The following is an 18892-nucleotide window of genomic DNA, read 5'->3' as shown; positions in this document are numbered from 1 at the left end:
TGAAATGTCCTATCACAGGTGCTTACAAACAAAGAAACCCTTTTCTACGTTCCAAGCACACCCTTGACACCACTAAGCCAGGCCTTGGGTACCACAGTGTGGCAGAGCCAGGTATTACAGACAGAGCGTGGATACCCTGGGAAGCAGGAGGAAGAGCTGCAGGGCTGAGATGGAGCAGAGTTCTGTCCTGGAGACCTTGCTGGAGAAAACCTGTGGGTTCTATTTAATAAACTAAATGCTCCTGACATACATCTTTAACATAACTGTGTTCATCTTCTCTGAGAATAACCTCCCGAAAAGACGAAGATAGCCATTGTAAGTCAGAGTGGATAGGAGCAGTTGGTAATTTGATGGGGGAGAAATTTGCTATTTAAACTATTTGATTAAAAGACAATTCTGTTGCTCGGATATTAGAAAAATGAATATGTAGCCACAATCTCTATTTTTAACATATTGATAATTTCGCTTTTGAACAAAACAATAAAATATAGGGTGATAAATGCTAGAATAAATGCCAATTTGATATTTCATTAGAAAAACATTAAATTCAACTATGAGATATTATTCTCTATTAAATTTATGCTAAAAGGTATCATTTCATTTCTGCTTAATTTGAAAAAGATACAAAGATTGAAAGATTTTGCATATCTTAATTTAAGCAAAACATCTACTGATATGGAAATAAACATCTGTTGATATGTAAATATACAGATTGACTAACAAAAATAGGTTAGTTTTACAGGAGGATTTGAAACAGGAGTGTGTGAAAGTATAAGATTTCTGTGTCAAACTAATTGAACAAATCTCTCATTTCACACTCAGGCATGCAACTATTGCATAAAATGTGGTATTTTTATATATTAAAGAAGCATTTAATTTTTAAGATACATAAAGATATGTGATTAGGATAAGGGCTTTATCTTAACCATAATTCTGTTGCTTCTATGTTCTTAAACTTACATAGAAATGCATTCTTTTCTTTTTTCTATAAAAGGGAGTTTTCATTTTTCTCTGCTTATAAAAGTAATGCATACTTAATTTAAAATTTCCAGTGTTATAGACAAATGAAGTTCCCCTATAATCCCAATCTCTAGAGAGATCTTCCATAATTTTTGGATATGTCTATTTTTTTCTTGTACAAAAGTGGATTCAAGTTGCGCACAGTGTTTGAGATATATATTTTTTCTTTTTAATTTTGTCTTGGTTATCATTTCAGTGTTTTTAATGGCTATACAATACTATATTCCAAAGCATGGATAAATCAATTTGTTTCACCAATATGCTGTTGACAATTGAAGGAAAAAAGTCTAAGGAACTCTGAGTCTTACCTTCCACAGCGCTAATATGAGCAACATTAATAGCAATAATCCAGCAAAAGCACTCAGCAGGATAACCCATAGTGGCACTCTGCCTGGTAGCCCATCTTTGGATATTTGGATAGCAAGCTGAAAATGATTAAACAAGATTGTTAACATTGATAAACACCTCTTTGAACTTCCAGAACACTGAGTTCTTGTAGGCTATAATTTTCTACCAAAGAGTGTACTCAATCTCATTACTACCACGGAGAAAATAATGAGTTCATTTTAAAAGGCCCTTCATCTATTCTAAATGTCTAATCATGTCATATTCATTATTACCAAAACAATTTTACAATCTTATCCTCCAGAAATCCATACATAAAGAGTAAACTAGCTATGAATCAGAATTCTCAAGGGTAGAGGTGAATTTCACTCAGGGAGAATGAGCAGCATTGTATGTTTTAAAGGTTTATTCATAGCCTTCAGTGCATTATCATAATAGCCTAAGTTTGGACTGGAAGGTTGTCACTGGTTGTTGACATATAAACCTGAAGGGGTCTTCTAATTCTAACTTTAGCTCTAATTATAATGTACTTTATTTTTTGCTAACAAATTGAGATATAATTTTCATACAGTAAGATTCTCAAATCTCAAGGGTACGGATGAACAAATTTGTGCATGCATTTCCTCAATGCATTTTTTTTTTATACCACACTGTCTAGTCCAGTTGACAGTCTCTTAGCATCTATAAATTAGATCTCACCTGAAGTAAACTTGGAGGAGACAGCTTCTAGCGTTACAGCTACTCGAGCTCTCTCAGTGTGGCACCTAACTCTCAGGAAAACTTGTCTGCTCTGTGTCCTAGCCCTTATATTTCTGAGGGGGAAAAAAACTCATTTAGGGTAGCTGTCAATGACCAATAACACCTCAAGGTTATGTATCTCCCTTTAATGGGGAACATCTCCATTCCTTCACCTGGAGGGGAAGATTAGAGGTAAAAAAGAAAACTAACAGGGAAGGTATTTGCATAGAGTGGATACTGATCCAGATCCCTCACTTGACTCTGAGTAGGTCACTGCTCATGCATCTGGAAGACAGAGCTGGCAAGAATATAGACATACGTGGAATCAGACCTTTGAAGACAGACTTTAAGCACATCTAAAATAATTCCCTGAACTTAGAGGTAGAGAAACGGAAATCTGGATGCGATCAGTGATTTTCCCAAGATCATACAACTATGAAATGATAATTTTTAGTAATTTTAACAGCTTAAGTATAATTTTTCTTTAGAATAAAATGTAGAAAAAACAGCTCTGTGGGAAAATTTAAATAACATATTTAAAAATGCTAAATATAGGGAAAATAGGGATGTTAAAGAAAATGTTAAAATAGGGAAAATAAAGCTAATTATAAAATTTAAACAAAATATATTTAGTAATCAAATATACTCTTTTCCAAACCCTTTCCAATATAATGTATACTTTTTTTTTTTTTTGGTCCTTACTGGTAAAATTTTAGTTTCTCTACATGTGGAACAACTTTTCATGTATCAAGCTAAGTGCTGTTTATAAAGTAAGAAAACATTATATCCAGATATTCGATACATATATTCTTTAAAGGTACATACTTATCAGAAGTCACTGACATTGTAATTATTTTAAATAGATACTAATTTGATGGAGAAGGAAATGGCAACCCACTTCAGTACTCTTGCCTGGAGAATTCCATGGACAGAGGAGCCTGGTGGGCTACAGTCCATGGTGTCAGAAACATGACTGAGTGACTAACACACTCTAATTTGAAATGAAAAATGAAAACTTCTCAACGTTTGGTAGTTTCAAGTATAATTTTATGACTCATGATGTCCATATGAAATATTTAAGCTCTCATGATAAATGGGGAAATTATGCTCAACTGCCCACATGTATAACAGGTGTTTTGACCTTATTTTACAATAGGACAAAAGAGAAAAAAGCAAACCATTATATTTTTAAGAAGAACTCCAGCATGAATTTGTGTCAGGGAATATTACTTCATTTTTGTTTCATATTTCCCAATGGCTAAATGAAAAAATTTTAAAATAAATTTACAAGTATTCCTATACCGTGTAAAGACACTTTCTGGAAATAAATTGTTTTTCAAATCTGTTCTTCAATGTCAACTGCATTTTGTAATGGTAGTTTTTAAGGATGAAAATTACAAATGCATCATATGTTATCAAGGTAAGAATAAAAACATCAATTTACTGTGATGGTTATAAGTAATAAAGTCAAACATGGCATGTTAATTGTAAATATCATGGTTTTTCCCAGTTTCTCACAAAAAAGGAAACTGAAATCACACTTGAAGCTAATCAAGTGTAATTTGAAGCAGAAAGTGTCTGTCACTTATTGAGAGCAGTGCTAGTCACTGCTTTAGGGACTATAAGCAAATATAAAACGTTATGTCACAAATGGAGTGAAATGTATAATGTTTTCAAAACTTGGAGTCGCACTTACCTCTCTTTTTTGATTGCCAGCACTTAAAACTAGTGATGCATTTTCACTCTGAAGTTCTGCCCTTACAGTAAGATTTAAGCTGGAAAAATGTGCCTGAAAAGCAAACAATTTATTTTCAGCATATGGAGCTAGTCACAATGAGAGCTAGCCATGTTTTAGAGCAGTTTTTCAAACTAAAAATTTTCTGAGATTGAAACATTTAACATCCAGATGGCATTTGTGGTAGGAAATGATGACTGTGTATCCACCTTTCCTCTCTGCACTCAGATTCTCACTTAGATCCTTATTATAGAATGAAGAACTTTTCTGAATAACACAGTTTCTATTAAAATTTTTCCTTTGCAAAATGAACTCCAAATCCTGCCCTCCTTTCATGTAATTAGGTATAGCATAGCTACTCTCTGGTAATGAGGTTTATGTGTTTAGAATTAAATTGAAATTACCAATATTCAAGAATTGATGATTTATTAAATATAGCAACTTAATATGATCAAACCTAAAAATAGAAATTTCATATAATTAACAAAATATTTCTAATAGGGAAACAAATAATATAGAATACAATGGATTAAGTTTTAAAGTAGCCAATTGTCAGATGGATTTGACTTTATTAGGTGTCAAAATGTCCACAAAAATAGATAGACAGAGTAATGCAATAAATTTATAATATACATTAGCTCTAATCTTTGTTAATGCTGTCAAGGATTGTCTCTCTATGACTCTTTCTTTTTTAAAAAATTAATTTATTTGTTTTAATTGGAGGCTAATTACTTTACAATATTGTGCTGGTTTTTGCCATACATTGACATGAATCAGCCATGGGTGTACATGTGTCCCCATCCTGAACCCCCCTCCCACCTCCCTCCCATCCCATCCCTCTGGGCTGTCCCATTGCACCGACTTTGAGTGCCCCATTTCATGCATCAAACCTGGACTGGTGATTTATTTCACATATGGTAATATACATGTTTCAATGCTATTCTCTCAAATCATCCCACCCTCACCTTCCCCGATTCTTTGTGTCTTAACTGAGTTCTAAGGTATTAAGGAAAGTGCAAAGGAAAGAATAAGAGAAACTTAAAAAAAGCATATATATGAAAGGGGACCTTGGAAATAACTTAGTTACTAACAGACAAGGAAGTGAGTGAGTGAAAGTCGCTCAGTCATGTCTGACTTATTTGCAACCCCATGGACTATAGTGTCCATGGAATTCTCCAGGCCAGAATACTGGAGTGGGTAGCCTTTCCCTTCTCTAGGGAATCTTCCCAACCCAGGGATTGAACCCAGGTCTCCCGCACTGCAGGCAGATTCTTTACCAGCTGAGACACAAGGGAAGCCCAAGAGACAAGGAGAATGACATCCAAATAGTTGATTTAGTGGAGCTGAGGCTTGGATCACATTTGTATAGGCTTTCAGTCTTAGGTTCTTTCTAAAGAAGCACTCTGCTTTGTTTTATTAAGTGATGAATATTTGTTTATATTATTCAATTATTGCAGAGAACTACACAATCACTTACTTTTATAAAAGTTGGTTTCCATAAGATAAGTGAAACATTCACTTGGCTCGTGTCAGACGGAATCAGATTACATGTGATGGTGGCAAATTTACATGCACTGCAATCCTGTTTAAATGCCCAGAGGTATAGATTAGTATTCATGCCATTTGATAAAAGATAGCATATTAAAAATATTCTACATCATAGTTATTTTTAGGTTGATATTGAATTTATTCACTTGGAAAGCATGAGGTAAAATAAGCACTTGTCTTGCTAATTTGAATTTACCAGAATGGTGCCTCGTTTGATATCTTCAGATTTGGATATCACCATTTTCTTCCCAGTGTGGATACCAAAAGGATCCTGAAGGTTACTGGGTATGCAGTTGACATTCTAAGAATTAAAAACATGTCTTTTATCAGATGAGATATCAGAGGGAAAAATGGTACAATAATGTGAAGAATCTGTGAATGATGGATATTGCCAACCATGAATGATCCCTCCTGGTAAGTGTGCAATATGGAAGAAGTGTAACTCTGAGGCACACATGACTTACCTCGGAAGATGACCATCCACTTGGGTATAGTACAGGAAAACCATCCGATGTCACATTGGGAAATGAAATTGACAGTTTAAGTTCTGGCATTGGAAAATGCCCACTTTTTCTAATCTACAGGGAAAAAGGGAAAAAGAAACATAACCTTTTCTTCTTTCAACAGCAAGTTTTCTTACATAGGATTTTGCTTCTCAATTGATTAATTAAGTTGTGTTAATATTTTGAATCCCAAAATGAATGTAGAGGATTTTATCGTACTGTACAGAGAATTGGCCTTTCCTGCTTCCTTCCTTCTTCCCTTTCTTCCTTGTTTGTGGAATTCTCTAATCTAGGAAAAGTAAATGGGCCTAGAAAAAACTGGTAGCCTATATTTCAAAAATTTACTCCAGAAGTAGAGTATCTGAGGCATTTCAGCAAAGGGCACAAATAAAAACAATGAAATATTCTTGATAGTCTACATTTATTTCCACTTTGTAAGAGGAATTCCTTTTTCTTCATTGCCAATTCCCAGAGACACTGAGACCATCTTCTAACAATGCTGTGTGATTTCATTCTTCTGAATACAGATTTAAACCCATCATTTGAATTGGATGCTTTTTACTTGAGTAACAAAAACTTGAGTCTGTATCTGTAAGTAGGCATGACCTAAAATGACAGCCTGGCTCAACTCCATAATTACTTACTATAATGGTTAGGAAAAGTTTGTTATGAAGGGTTCAAAAATAAAAATAAAGGTTGTAATATAAAACATTATTTATGGAGGCATTAGTAGGAACACCGTAAGTTGTGGTATATATAACATGTATGAAATGTAGCAAGGAGCAGAATGAGTTAACCAATTTATTTGTTGAGTAAAGGAAATTATTACCAAGACAATTTTTGAAATAGTCATGTTATTTTTTTAAAAGTGTTTATCTGTTATACAAAAAATGCAAAGTCTATGTGGTTATAGGTAGAGTCTATTTGGTTCCTTATTCTCTCTAGGAAGTCACTCTAATTTCGAGGAAATTAGAGCTCTGGGTCTTTTAAGTTGCTTGAAAGTATAATTATCATCAATTTAGATAAAATTATTTTAAGGCTTCCCTGGTGACTCACTGGTAAAGAATCTGCCTGCCACTGCAGGAGATACAGGTTTGATCGCTGGTCTGGGAAGATCCCACACGCGTGGAGCAGCTAAGCCTGGGTGCCACAACGATAGAGGCGGTGCTCTAGAGCCCGCGAATCCAGCTACTGAGCCTACGCGCGCCGCAGCAAGAGCGAACCCAGGGCAATGAGAAGAACTGGAGGGTAGCCCCCACTCTCCGCAACTAGAGGAAAGCCGGTGCAGCCACCAAGACCCAGCCCAGACACAAATAAGATCCCGTGGATGGCAGCCCACCAGGCTCCCCCGTCCATGGGCTTCTCCAGGCAAGAGTACTGGAGTGGGTAGCCATTCCCATCTCCGGGGGATCTTCCCTACCCGTGGATCGAAGCCAGGTCTCCTGCATTGCAGGCAGATTCTTTACCATCTGAACCACCAGGGAACCCCTAAATAAAAGATTAAAACTATTTTAAATTATAAATTTATTTTAATTTAAATAAATTATATACATGTAATTTAAAGAAATTATAAAGAAAAATATGCTGGAATAGATTGAACCAAGATATTCGTATGTGTCTATTAATACTTTAACTTCTAAACCTACAAACACCTATTTCACAACACTAATTTAGAGGTAATTTCTTACCAAGTAGAAGATATCAATTTCATTTCCAAGGTCCTCAGTAGAATTAATAACTTCAGGGACAGTCTCATTGGCCGCAATTGAAATATGGTATTCACTTGCAGAGCTTAAAAGAATTAATTGGAAGAAAAAAGTAAAACAAAACAAAGTGAAACTTTCACTTGACCTCACTATTTCTTTCTATTTCTTTCTTGTGGGAACCCCGCAATAAGTACTTCAAGAGATTTCAAATCAAACGCAAATTCTTTTACCCTGAAATCTAAAGTTAAATCTTTGAGGAGGGTGAGAAAGGTTACAATTTAATTCAATAGTTACCAATGCTTAAAATACTAAAATATGTATAATTTTTAAATTAAAAGTTTGATTGATAAAACATGAAATGTTTTCATGAATTTATTAATATCATCTACATTTAGTGAGTAATCAGGCTAAAACTTGGTATTTTTAATAGTGCTGAATTTAAATAGATTTTAACAATTTGTTAGCTTTTCACAATTTAAAGTCATGTATTTACTGTTAAAATCTTTTTCATAAAAGTTTCATAAAACTTTCAAGCTTTTTCATAAAACTCCATGTTCTTTGGATGAACTTGGTAGAAGGACATGTAACATAAACATATTTAAAAGCAATACTTCAGTTTAGAGAAGACCAAAAATACATGTTTGCCAAAATTTGGTTTTAAAAAAGTGAAAAATTCTTGGGATAAGTTAGTGTACCAGAGAAATGAAAGTAAAAAAATAGAAAACAGTGAATAGAATTAAAGGTTAAGATATATATGCAAAATCTACATGTATATCCTACAGTCCTTTTATTTTTGTGGTCTGTTATTACTAAAACAAAAGTGCCATAGAAGATAAATTAATAACATGACAAGAGTCAGAATAAATGACACAGAGTTTTGTACTTTTTGTACATGGCTCATATTTATTTAGCAAAAGCCTGGAGTCCTGCTCATGCAAGTTTACTAACATAATTGGTGTTTGGATAGCTTAGAAATTCTTACGAAAAAGGATGGTTTACGAATAATGGAGGAAATAAATTTTGTTGCTGTTTAGTCTTTAAGTTTGGCCACCTGATGCAAAGAGCTGACTCATTGGAAAGGATCCTGATGGTGGGAAAGATTGAAGGCAGGAGAAGGGGATGACAGAGGATGAGATGGTGGGATGGCATCACTGACTCAGTGGACATGAGTCTGAGTAAACCCTGGGAGATGGTGAAGGACAGAGAAACCTGCTGTGCTACAGTCCAAGGTGTTGCAAAGAGTCGGATGTGACTGAGCAACTGAACAAGAACAAGAAGTTGCTAAGTTGTGTCTGACTCATTTGCAACCCCATGGACGACAGCCCACCAAGCTCTTCTGTCCATGGGATTTCCCAGGAAAGAGTACTGGAATGGGTTGCCATTTCCTCCTCCAGGGAATCTTTGTGACCCAGGGATTTAACCCACATCTGCATCACAGATGGATTCTTTATCACTGAACCACCAGGAAAGCCCCTGAAGAAAATAAATACCTCTTGTCAATAAATGATGATTTAATCTTGAATTTCCAGGATGGGTAGAATAATCAGATACCACACAATGAGAATAATTGCCAAGAAATATGTTGGTGACCTCTAATTTTAGAGTGCACGAGAATCATCCAGAGGGTTTAACACAGATTTCTGGGCCTCCTCCCCAGAATTTCTTATTCAGTACGTCTGGGGTGAGGTCAGAGAATCTGCCTCCCTAAGAAGCTCCCACGTGATTTGCTACCCATGTTCAGGGACCACAAGCTGAGATCCACTGGGTTACAGCAAGGCATCAACCTGAAGTGTGGGGTCCTCCTACCTGGAAAACTGTAGTCCAACTTCATACTTCACAGGGATAGAAATGTTCACTTCATTATCAAAAAGGGTTTCAGGCGGCTCTTCACTGTCACTGGAAAACATAGCAGTCAGACAAATAATTAAACCGTTGGCTATTTTGAGACTTTTCTAAGCATTTGAATGAGAAGTTTATTTTGGTAACTAAATAAAGACACACACACAAAATAGACTTACTGATTTAAAAAGAAAATTCAGTGTGGAGAGGAAGATCAGAGATGGATATTGTTAAAAGACCCTAAGGTGATTCTCAAGTGCAGCGAGGGTTGAAAATGACACTGATTTTTGAAAATGACAAGGTTTTGCAAACTTCTATGTGAACAATAAGTATTCTTGGGTCAAAGGTTAAATACACAGATTACTGGACTTTTCTCCCAGAACAAAATGGATTTAGTAGGCCCAAAGTAGGATTCATGAAGTTGTGTTTTTTTATATAAATCACACAGGTGATTCTTATTTATCACAGATGAGGCCCTTGTGAAGAGATGTGCTTAGGAGTACACAGCTGAGGATAAATCTAAAACCTTTGCCTTCTCACTTGACAGTCTTTCTAGGCCTTGTACTTGGGCTTCCCTAGTAGTTCGACAGTAAAGAATCCTCTTGCCATGAGGAAGACCTGGGTTCGATCCCTGGGTTGGGAAGATCCCCTGGAGAAGAGCATGGCAACCCGCTCCAGTATTCTGGCCTGGAGAATCCCCTTGGACAGAGGAGCCTGGCAGGCTACAGTCCATGGGGTCACAAAGAGTCAGACACGACTGAGTGACTATGCACAGCACAGCACACGCCTTGTACGTGGTGCTTATTTGTTGAACACCTACTTTCCTCCCTGATTTTAGTTACCATTTCAATTATATATTATTTAAATGCATGCTTAGATAGTTATACATTTATATGTACATACACATATCTCATACTCTCCTGTATTAAGTAAAAAAGCATGGACAAGTGCTATAACAGGTACCAACACTGGCTCTGGGGCCAGAGGGCCTGAGATTATTCTTGGATATTGACCTACTTTGGGACAGCTGTTTAGTCTCTCTGTGCCTCAGGCCTCAGTTTCTTCATCTATAAAATGGGAATTTTATGACTAAATTCTTTGTAAATAATAAGTGAGCAACAGTGTAAAATGCTTAACATTGTGCCAAGGACATAGGGAATACTCAGTAAGTATTAATTTTTATTATTATTATCATATATACCCCTCTACCAAGTGACCAAGCACCTAGCATTTTGTCTTACAAAATGGGCAATGGGTACCCTTTAATAACTGCTTATTCCCAAGTATATTAGCAGCATGATATGAGTGACGGGGCAGTGAAGGCAGCTCCCTGTCTTGGGTTATAGATATATGTGTGACTGAGCTTTTGCTGTAAATGGCCCCTGCCTCTAATCCATTCCACACTGCAGCCCAGTTAATCTTTGAAAGAAACAGCTCTGTACATTTGACTTCACCCCTCAAAAACATTTCATGGCCTGTTCAACTAAGAAAAGATGCCTCATTTCGAAATTCAATACTCACCATCCATGGTAAGATGTACATTCCCTGTTTATCTTCCATCATTCCTTTATGTATTCTCCTATATTTGCACTAAAATTGATTGCCCAATATTCCCCCAAATAGATCTAGTGGTCTACCTTCACGTTTTTGCTCAAGCTGTACATTTTTACTTGAAACATTCCATCTAACTACCCACCAACCTCTCTGAATTGCTACCCATTCTTTAAGGTCCTTCTTAATTATAACCTTCTTGATGAAGCTTTCTTGGGTTTTCATTGCCAAGTAGATATAATTTCACCCTCCATTAAGTCTCCACACATGGCTTCTATTTCTTTAATAAATTTTCCTTGTTCTATCCTGTATGATAATTAATTTAAATACTAGTCTCAGTCCCCTACTGTAATATTCACTTCATGAGGAGCTTCATGCCCTTATTTAAGTGACAAAGTCAGTATCTTGTCCACGTGTTGTGTGTGCTGTGTTTAGCCATTCAGTCCTGTCCAACTGTTTCCTGTCTGACTGTTTGTGACCCCATGGATTGTAGCCCACCAGGCTCCTCTGTCCATGGGATTCTCTCATGGACAAGAATACTGGAGTGGGTTGTCATGCCCTCCTCCAGGGTATCTTCCCAACCTAGGGATTGAACCCAGGTCTCCAACATTGTAGGCAGATTCTTTACCATCTGAACCACTAGGGAAGCCCAAGAATATTGGAATAAATCGTCTATCCCTCTTTCAGGGGATCTTCCTGACCCAGGAATCCAACTGCGGTCTGCTGCATTTCAGGCGAATTCTTTACCAGCTGACCTACCAGGGAAGGGCTATTTTGTCCATAGTAGAGCTCAAATAAGTATTTGCTAAATTGAACTGAATTGAGTATACAGAATTAACTCATCCACCAGTTAATTTTCTCACTCATTAACTTTATATTTATTTAGTAATTATTCAATTATTAGATTTTTTTAAACTGGGAATAAAACAACAAATGATAAAAGTTTACCTCAAGTTGCTTATGGTCCAGTGTATAGTTACTCTTAGAAAAAAGGTAAGTACTATTTCAATTTCCTTATCAGACTTTTGCTATTTTTAGTTTGTGTATTGTCTATACCATCTTTCAGAAGCTTTGACTGACTTGAATAAAATTTATTAAACTACAAAAGGGTATCATAAAATTTTAAGTCTCTTTAATGATTCAGTTGACTTTGATGGGCAGTCTGTAAAAGTTTTTAAATTAGCAAAGCCTATAAAATTTTTAATGGATTTAAATGCAATTTGGCAGATATAAGTGATATGTGATTACAACATGTTTTATGGCTCACAGACCAGTGCTTTAACCCAATTAGGTTTATTATTTCTATTAAATGAAAATTTCTCTATTTTGCTAATTATTCATAAGGATGATTTTGTGAAGCAAAGGGGTTCACTGCCTTCTACTTCCACTGATTACATAAAAGCTGTAAGAAGTTCCAGTCAGTCTATAGAACATTTTAAATATATGAAAGAAATTATATGCAGGCATCCACATACACTCATGTACATACAGGGACCAACCTTGTTGCACTTAAATGAATGATCACATTTTCCATGAGATAAGATGTGTTAAACTGAAATAATATTTTGAATGTTACCTATAAAATAAAAATATCTTTAGTAACAGATAAGGAAGTAGAATTTTTGCATTAATTAAAGTATTAAATCATATAAATATTTTTCTTTTTAAAATAAAATTGCCTAAGTTTATTAATTAATAATGCAAATTTCATGAGCAAAGGAGAAGATATATGTGAAAACATCTTAACACACCAGAAAATGTTACATATAGATCCAACACTATCACATTATTATATCCCACCCATTGTTATTTTTTCATATTACCACTGTCTACCAGATCACAATCATAAACATTATAATTATGAAATGGTCACTATTAAAGTCTCTTTAAAACAGAAACTTCAAGTACCAGCAGCCATCTAAACACATCCATTAGAAACATTTATATATTTGGCTTTGAGCATATTATTTTTCGTATCCAATTGCCACATGTATTTTCTATAATTTGCTTACCATTTCTCCTTTTCTTAGGAAAGGATAGCCAACTTTACATGTGATATTATGATTGGATTCACAACTGTCTTTTTGGATAGCCTAGGAAGAGAAAGTAAACAGAATTAGATCAGATATGCAGGTGAAATACTTGAACTTGACTGAAATACTTGAATTGATTGCAATACCTGAGCTTAGATTTTCCCAGCTGTGCCTTAGCGGCTGCCTTGCTAAGATTTCGCAGTATAGTTTTTGGGAAAGTCTCAGCATTCTAAGATCACCTGTCCCACAGCTCAAGGAAATGTGAGGTGCTTACACCACAGTAAGGACAGGGTCTTCCACTGAAAACCGGGAGGACTAACGCCATCTGCCTCGGGGTGAGTAGGTGGTTGTAGGAAACCATCCACACCTACAGGATGACCACGTGGAAGTCCACAGTGAATGGTCGTCACTGAAGAAGTGAGTAAGAGCTTGGGCTCTGACCTGGGACCACCAGGATTTAAACTCTGAGGCCCACACTGTTAGCTTTATCTTCATCAGGACTCCTCTCTTCTCTGGGTTTGAGTTTCCATTTACCAGGGTTAGTCAAACTCTATCTCATCAAGTTGAAAATGCCTTTGAATGTTAGACTCACTAGTATTTTACATACAACAAAAAGGAAACAATAATGCCTCCCGTAAAATAAGCATATATATTGTAAAATGCAATTACAGAAACATTTAAGTGTAAAAAAAGGGTTTATCTTAGAATCTCTGTAGTACAGTAACACCCAACTTGCAAAGGAATTAATGAGAATTAAATAAATAAAGCTTGTAGAACAGTGTCTGACACATAATACGACTCAAGAAAAAACTATCATTATTAGGATTGTTATTGTAAATAGAAGTATTTAGAGAGAGGCCTCGTTGATATCTCTGTTTCTCTGCCAAGGCCATGAAGTCAGTTGGAGAAGATACAGAGAGTGACTTTCAATACAGACCTCTTTTCTCAGAAAAATTCAGGGGTACTATTTTCCTGGCATTGCTTTGCTCATTGAGGTTTTTATTTAACATTCTTTACTGAATCTAAACTATGTGGCAGTAATATAGGATATTTTTTAAGTCTATCTGAGTATCATGTTCCTGAGTGATGTCCTAATAAATTGGAGAAGGAAATGGCACCCCACTCCAGCACTCTTGGCTGGAGAATCCCTTGGACAGAGGAGCCTGGAGTCCATGGGGTCGCAGAGTCGGACACGACTGAGCAACTAACACACACACACATACACACACACACATCAGTGAAAATCTGAATTTACAGAACCTGGACAATTAAAGTTTTAATATTATATGTATTAAGCATACTTGGTTTTAATGTGAATCATATATAGTACTAACTCATATAAATATACACAGAATTTTAATTCAGGGGAGTTAATTCAGAGATCATAATTAAAAGCAAAGTTCAAATTTGGAAGTATTAATTAATCCTGATAGAGCATCTATGCAGCTGTATGTTATTGCCAAAATAATAATAATAAAAAAAACCTTTCTGTCATGACAATGAGACATAGTCATTTAATATAACTCCCTTGTCAATGTAAGGATTGTGCATAGAAAATGGGGAATGGTATCTTGATTTTTATGCACAGAAATGTTTTGTTATTGTTCAGCAAATGTACTGCTCCTTCTCTGCCCTTCTGTTAACCTCTTTGACTTTATTTTTTCTTGGCTGAGTCTCAATTTCAGTGATGTAAGGCTTCTGTGAAGCCTACAGTTTTTGTACATCAGCTATCCTCTCTGGATACTGAATCCAAGAAGAGTCATACAACCTCTAAAGAAATACATCAAAACAAAAACATTTTTTTAAAAAAAAGTTTGGTCCTTTCATCATTAGTAAGTGCTAGTTCTGGACAAAATGCTTTCTAGCCTTCTAAAATCAATGTAATAAAAGTTACCCCAGTAGTATGAAAAGTAGGTTCAATGCATGATTATTACAAGAATAAATAAACATAAAAGTAAAGGTTTACCTCAATTCCTGAAAAAATTAGATTTGGAGAATAATTCACTATGGTTCTGGTGTTATAGGCACTGTCCTTTTTATTTTTGACCGTGAGGCTAACATTGAACTTATCATTGTGGGACTTGACAATAAGCAGACCCTTTTCTGTGGTGGATACATCCAAGGCAAGGTCTGAGACACATTTTTCCTTGTTTCCACAATCTTTGGCAAAGGGAATCTGAAATAGTCACAGAAAAGCAATTTTTCAAAATTTAGCTAGGCATTATTGAAAATTACCTATGAACTTGCATAAAAGAAATGACATATTTCCAAAATAAGCAGGTCATAAAGAGAACAGATTTCACTGCAGAAATCATAAGGAATTTTTATAGTTGTTCCTATAATTTATAGGGGAAAATAATAATTTTTACTTTTGGCTATAAATTTTTCCAGTCTTTTAAGGAATGTACAGTTTTCGCAGATGTTTTTCACTGGCTTTCATCCGCCAGAACTGAACAGTTTCAAAGAAATAAGTCAAGTACTTCAGGATCCAAAGTTATGAGAGAACACTGTAACACTCAACTCTGATCATGAGATTTTCTGTTTAAAAGGATCAAATACTTAAGATCATAATAGCTTCAGTCAAGCGGGTAGAAAAAGATCAGGCCACCTAACTGGGCGCTTTCCTTGACTCCGCTTCTTCATTCAGCCCCTCCGCCTTATCCAACCCATCACCAAGAACCATCCACTCTTCTTTGTTCTAAATATCTTTCACACCTCCTTGCCTCTGCATTTCCACGTCTATCTCTAGCCAGCTCTTCTTACTTGCTCCCCTGAACTAAAGCAACAACTCCCTGACTGGTCTTCCATACCCACTCTTGATTCCCTCCAAACATTTTCCACCTTGCAGCTGAAGTAATTCTTCAAAGAGCCCCCCAAAATCCAGTGCTATCACCAAACCAACTAAAGCCATCAAGAGCAGTCCTCGGCTCTTCAGGAACAATTAAAGTCTGTGCAGTGTCACAAAGTCCTGGTGATCTGGCTCCTGCCTATGCGTCCTGTCTCATCTCACATCACCTTCTGCCCTTGCTCTTCAGCTTCAGCAGCACTAGTAAGCTTACTGAGTTTCCTTTATGTCTCTGAACCTTGGCATGTATCCCTCTTCCTGGAACACTGCCCTCTCCACTCCTCTAATAAGATGGAAAAATCTTCCTGTGCTTCAGGTCTCAACTGCAGTGGCCTAAGTTCCAGGGAGGGTTGGGAAGATCCCCTGGAGAAGGGAATGGCTACCCACTCCAGTATTCTGGCCTGGGAATTCCATGGACTATATAGTCCATGGGGTCACAAAGAGTAGGACACAACTGAGCGACTTTCACTTTTCACTTTCTAATCCTTGATACTTCAGTGTAGCAGAAATTCCCTTTGAGCTCTGAAGTTCTCCTCCAGGGCATGTCCTGGAATGACTACCTAATACTTGTTTCCTAGGTTAGAACTGCAAGTTCTGATGCCTGAAACATGAAAGACACTCAGTAAATATATTTGTAAAGAAGGCAGGGGAAGCAGAAGATAGATGCATGGGAAAACGAATTTCCCATCTCAGCCCCACTAATGGCAACCCACTCGAGTATTCTTGTCTGGAAAACCGCATGGGCAGAGGAGCCCTGGTGGTCCATGGGGTCACGAAGAATCAGATATGCCTGAATGACTAACAAACTCCATCAGTGCCACTCACAGTCTCACTCTTTTGCAGCGATCAGACAGTAGTCTGAACTTGGAAGCATAAACTAGATGAGCACTGTTTAGTCTCTTCCTCTGTCTTTCGCTGTTGGGGTAGTGGCGAGCCCAGCAGGAAGCATACATCACATTTTCATTCTGCAAGTTTTACAAAGTGGATCCTCCGGAAGGCCTGAGATTAGTAAGTACTGCTAATGACCTATTTAGTTACCTGTGGCCTAAGCCTGGCTCTGTAGGAGGACCCCCATTATACTCAAACCATGCCCTGGAACCCAGTGTTCATTGGTAATAAAGGGGAGTTCCAGTTGGCCAACCCATGTCTTTCTTTCAATTGTTCCTAAATTCAGAAAAGATAAAAATAGGTGTCATTTGTAAGTTCCCTTAAACTCCAGCAAAAGGAAGTAAGAAGAATTGAGAAAAGTCTAGAAAAATCTAATGCCTTTAAAAAAAAATTAATATAATTGCTTTAGGCTTAAGTGTGTGCATCTGTTTATATGTTTCAGGTTTTTTTCCTAATATATTCACAAATAGGCATTCTAAACTTTAAAAATCTGACTTACATATTCATGTACTGAATTTGGTAGAGAATCATCAAGAACAGGCCCATTTTCTGGATCGGTAAGATTAAAATCCAAAGTTATTCTCACAGAGTCCCGAAAGTCATGCTTGTCCTAGAGGTCAAAACACAGAATATGTCATTGGCATCATACTTCTTGGGCCCTGTGATGGCTTTCTTCTTCTCCCCCATGGATCAGGCTTATTGGACCTTCTTGTGCTCCTGATCTGACATATGACCTGATCAGGCTTTTGCTTCACTAGAGAGAAACTGCCCTTCTGTCTTGACAAGGGACACTTCTGGAACACAGAGGCTTCTGACTACGACCAGCTGACTCACATCCAGATTCTCAGATGGGCCTGCTGGAATGATGGATAGGTTGTACTTGGCCATGTCAGAATGTACAGCTCCAAGCTACTTGCATAACAATATCGTTTCTCTTGAGACTTTGAGCTAAAAAACACTATGTAATACTCCTAGGAACATCTCTCAACTTCAAGAGAGCAACCCTTCTTTAAACTGAGTTGCATTTCTTTAATATGATATATGCCTTGAGTTGTAAGAATTTTATAATGTAAAAGGATATGAAAATAATATGGATGTGATCAATATTGCTTTTATTACCATCAGTGACAGCCATCATTTATGGAATGGCCAGGATTATGAGTTTTATACACATTATTGAGAATTATTTCAACAATCTTACAAGACACAAAATAATTACAGTCTTTATTTTACAGATAAATAAAACTGAGCCTCCTAAGAGACTAAACCACTTTGTCAAAACTACTCAGAATGTAGGGAAGCTGGGCTACAAATTCCCTCCTGGCTGACTCCATGACAAACGTTAAAGTATCCATCAAAATCCAGAAGTATTTTGGAAATTTTGAAACTAGTTCATTCCTTTCAATACCAGTGCCTAGATATAGCTAGATGCTAAATTTTTGGAGAAATATATACAACAGTGAGCAGGTTGGAGACACTGCCAAATTTGGTTTCACACCTTTTCAAATTTTATCCAAGTTCTAACTCCTAAAGTTTCAATTCTGATGAAGTAAATAGGAAATTAGCTCCATTTTTATTTTTCTCACCATAGATTGAATTCAATATTGACCAAAAATGCTTATCTTGATATATGTCATGAGGAATATTAACTTGAAAATTACTGAGGAAGAATAAACATGGCACACCAGCTTGCATGTCTTCTGTCACTTTCCTGCCCCTGACTACAATATTTTCAAAATATGAAACATGAATACATCAGGAATAATGAAATACGTCAGAAGTGGGGGCAAATAGGCTTATTTCATTTAAATTTCCAAGATCATGTTCAAGTCTCTAAGTTTCAGTCTTCATTACTGAAATCAGGGTTTTCTCAGTACATCTGTTCTGCTTTCCTTTTTCTTTAGTGTCACATACATTTTAAGAGACTCTTGCTCCGCGTACCCAGTGATGCAATAAAATACATTTCAAATGGTTCAAACTGGCTTAGCAGCCATCTCTAGAGGTTAATAATTTGCTTTCCAAGGCTCCTTCATCCACTAAAATAGAAACAGGTAGCATAAAGCTTACAGATGACGGAAAATGCCAGATATCTTTCCTTTAGTCTAAAGTCAAAGAGTGAAACATATAGTTCAATGGACAAA

The 18892-nt window shown here is 36.4% G+C and overlaps 1 protein-coding gene across 1 annotated transcript in view; it reads right to left on the bottom strand.

Moving 5' to 3' along the window:
* ITGA1 (integrin subunit alpha 1) overlaps positions 1-18892 on the bottom strand; it is a 225181-nt gene that overhangs the window by 11445 nt on the left and 194844 nt on the right. Inside the window, exons 22-32 of the mRNA XM_070476666.1 lie at positions 17251-17361; positions 14985-15194; positions 12998-13078; positions 12485-12561; positions 9402-9491; positions 7578-7680; positions 5851-5964; positions 5583-5687; positions 5316-5420; positions 3800-3892; positions 1329-1445 (exon numbers count right to left, since the gene is read on the bottom strand). Coding sequence (XP_070332767.1) covers positions 1329-1445; positions 3800-3892; positions 5316-5420; positions 5583-5687; positions 5851-5964; positions 7578-7680; positions 9402-9491; positions 12485-12561; positions 12998-13078; positions 14985-15194; positions 17251-17361 — 1206 coding nt within the window. The remainder of the gene's footprint in view (positions 1-1328; positions 1446-3799; positions 3893-5315; positions 5421-5582; positions 5688-5850; positions 5965-7577; positions 7681-9401; positions 9492-12484; positions 12562-12997; positions 13079-14984; positions 15195-17250; positions 17362-18892) is intronic.

Source organism: Odocoileus virginianus, chromosome 14 (genome assembly GCF_023699985.2).
Source record: "Odocoileus virginianus isolate 20LAN1187 ecotype Illinois chromosome 14, Ovbor_1.2, whole genome shotgun sequence".
NCBI classification, from domain to species: domain Eukaryota; kingdom Metazoa; phylum Chordata; class Mammalia; order Artiodactyla; family Cervidae; genus Odocoileus; species Odocoileus virginianus.
This window is presented reverse-complemented; position numbering and strand designations above follow the sequence as displayed.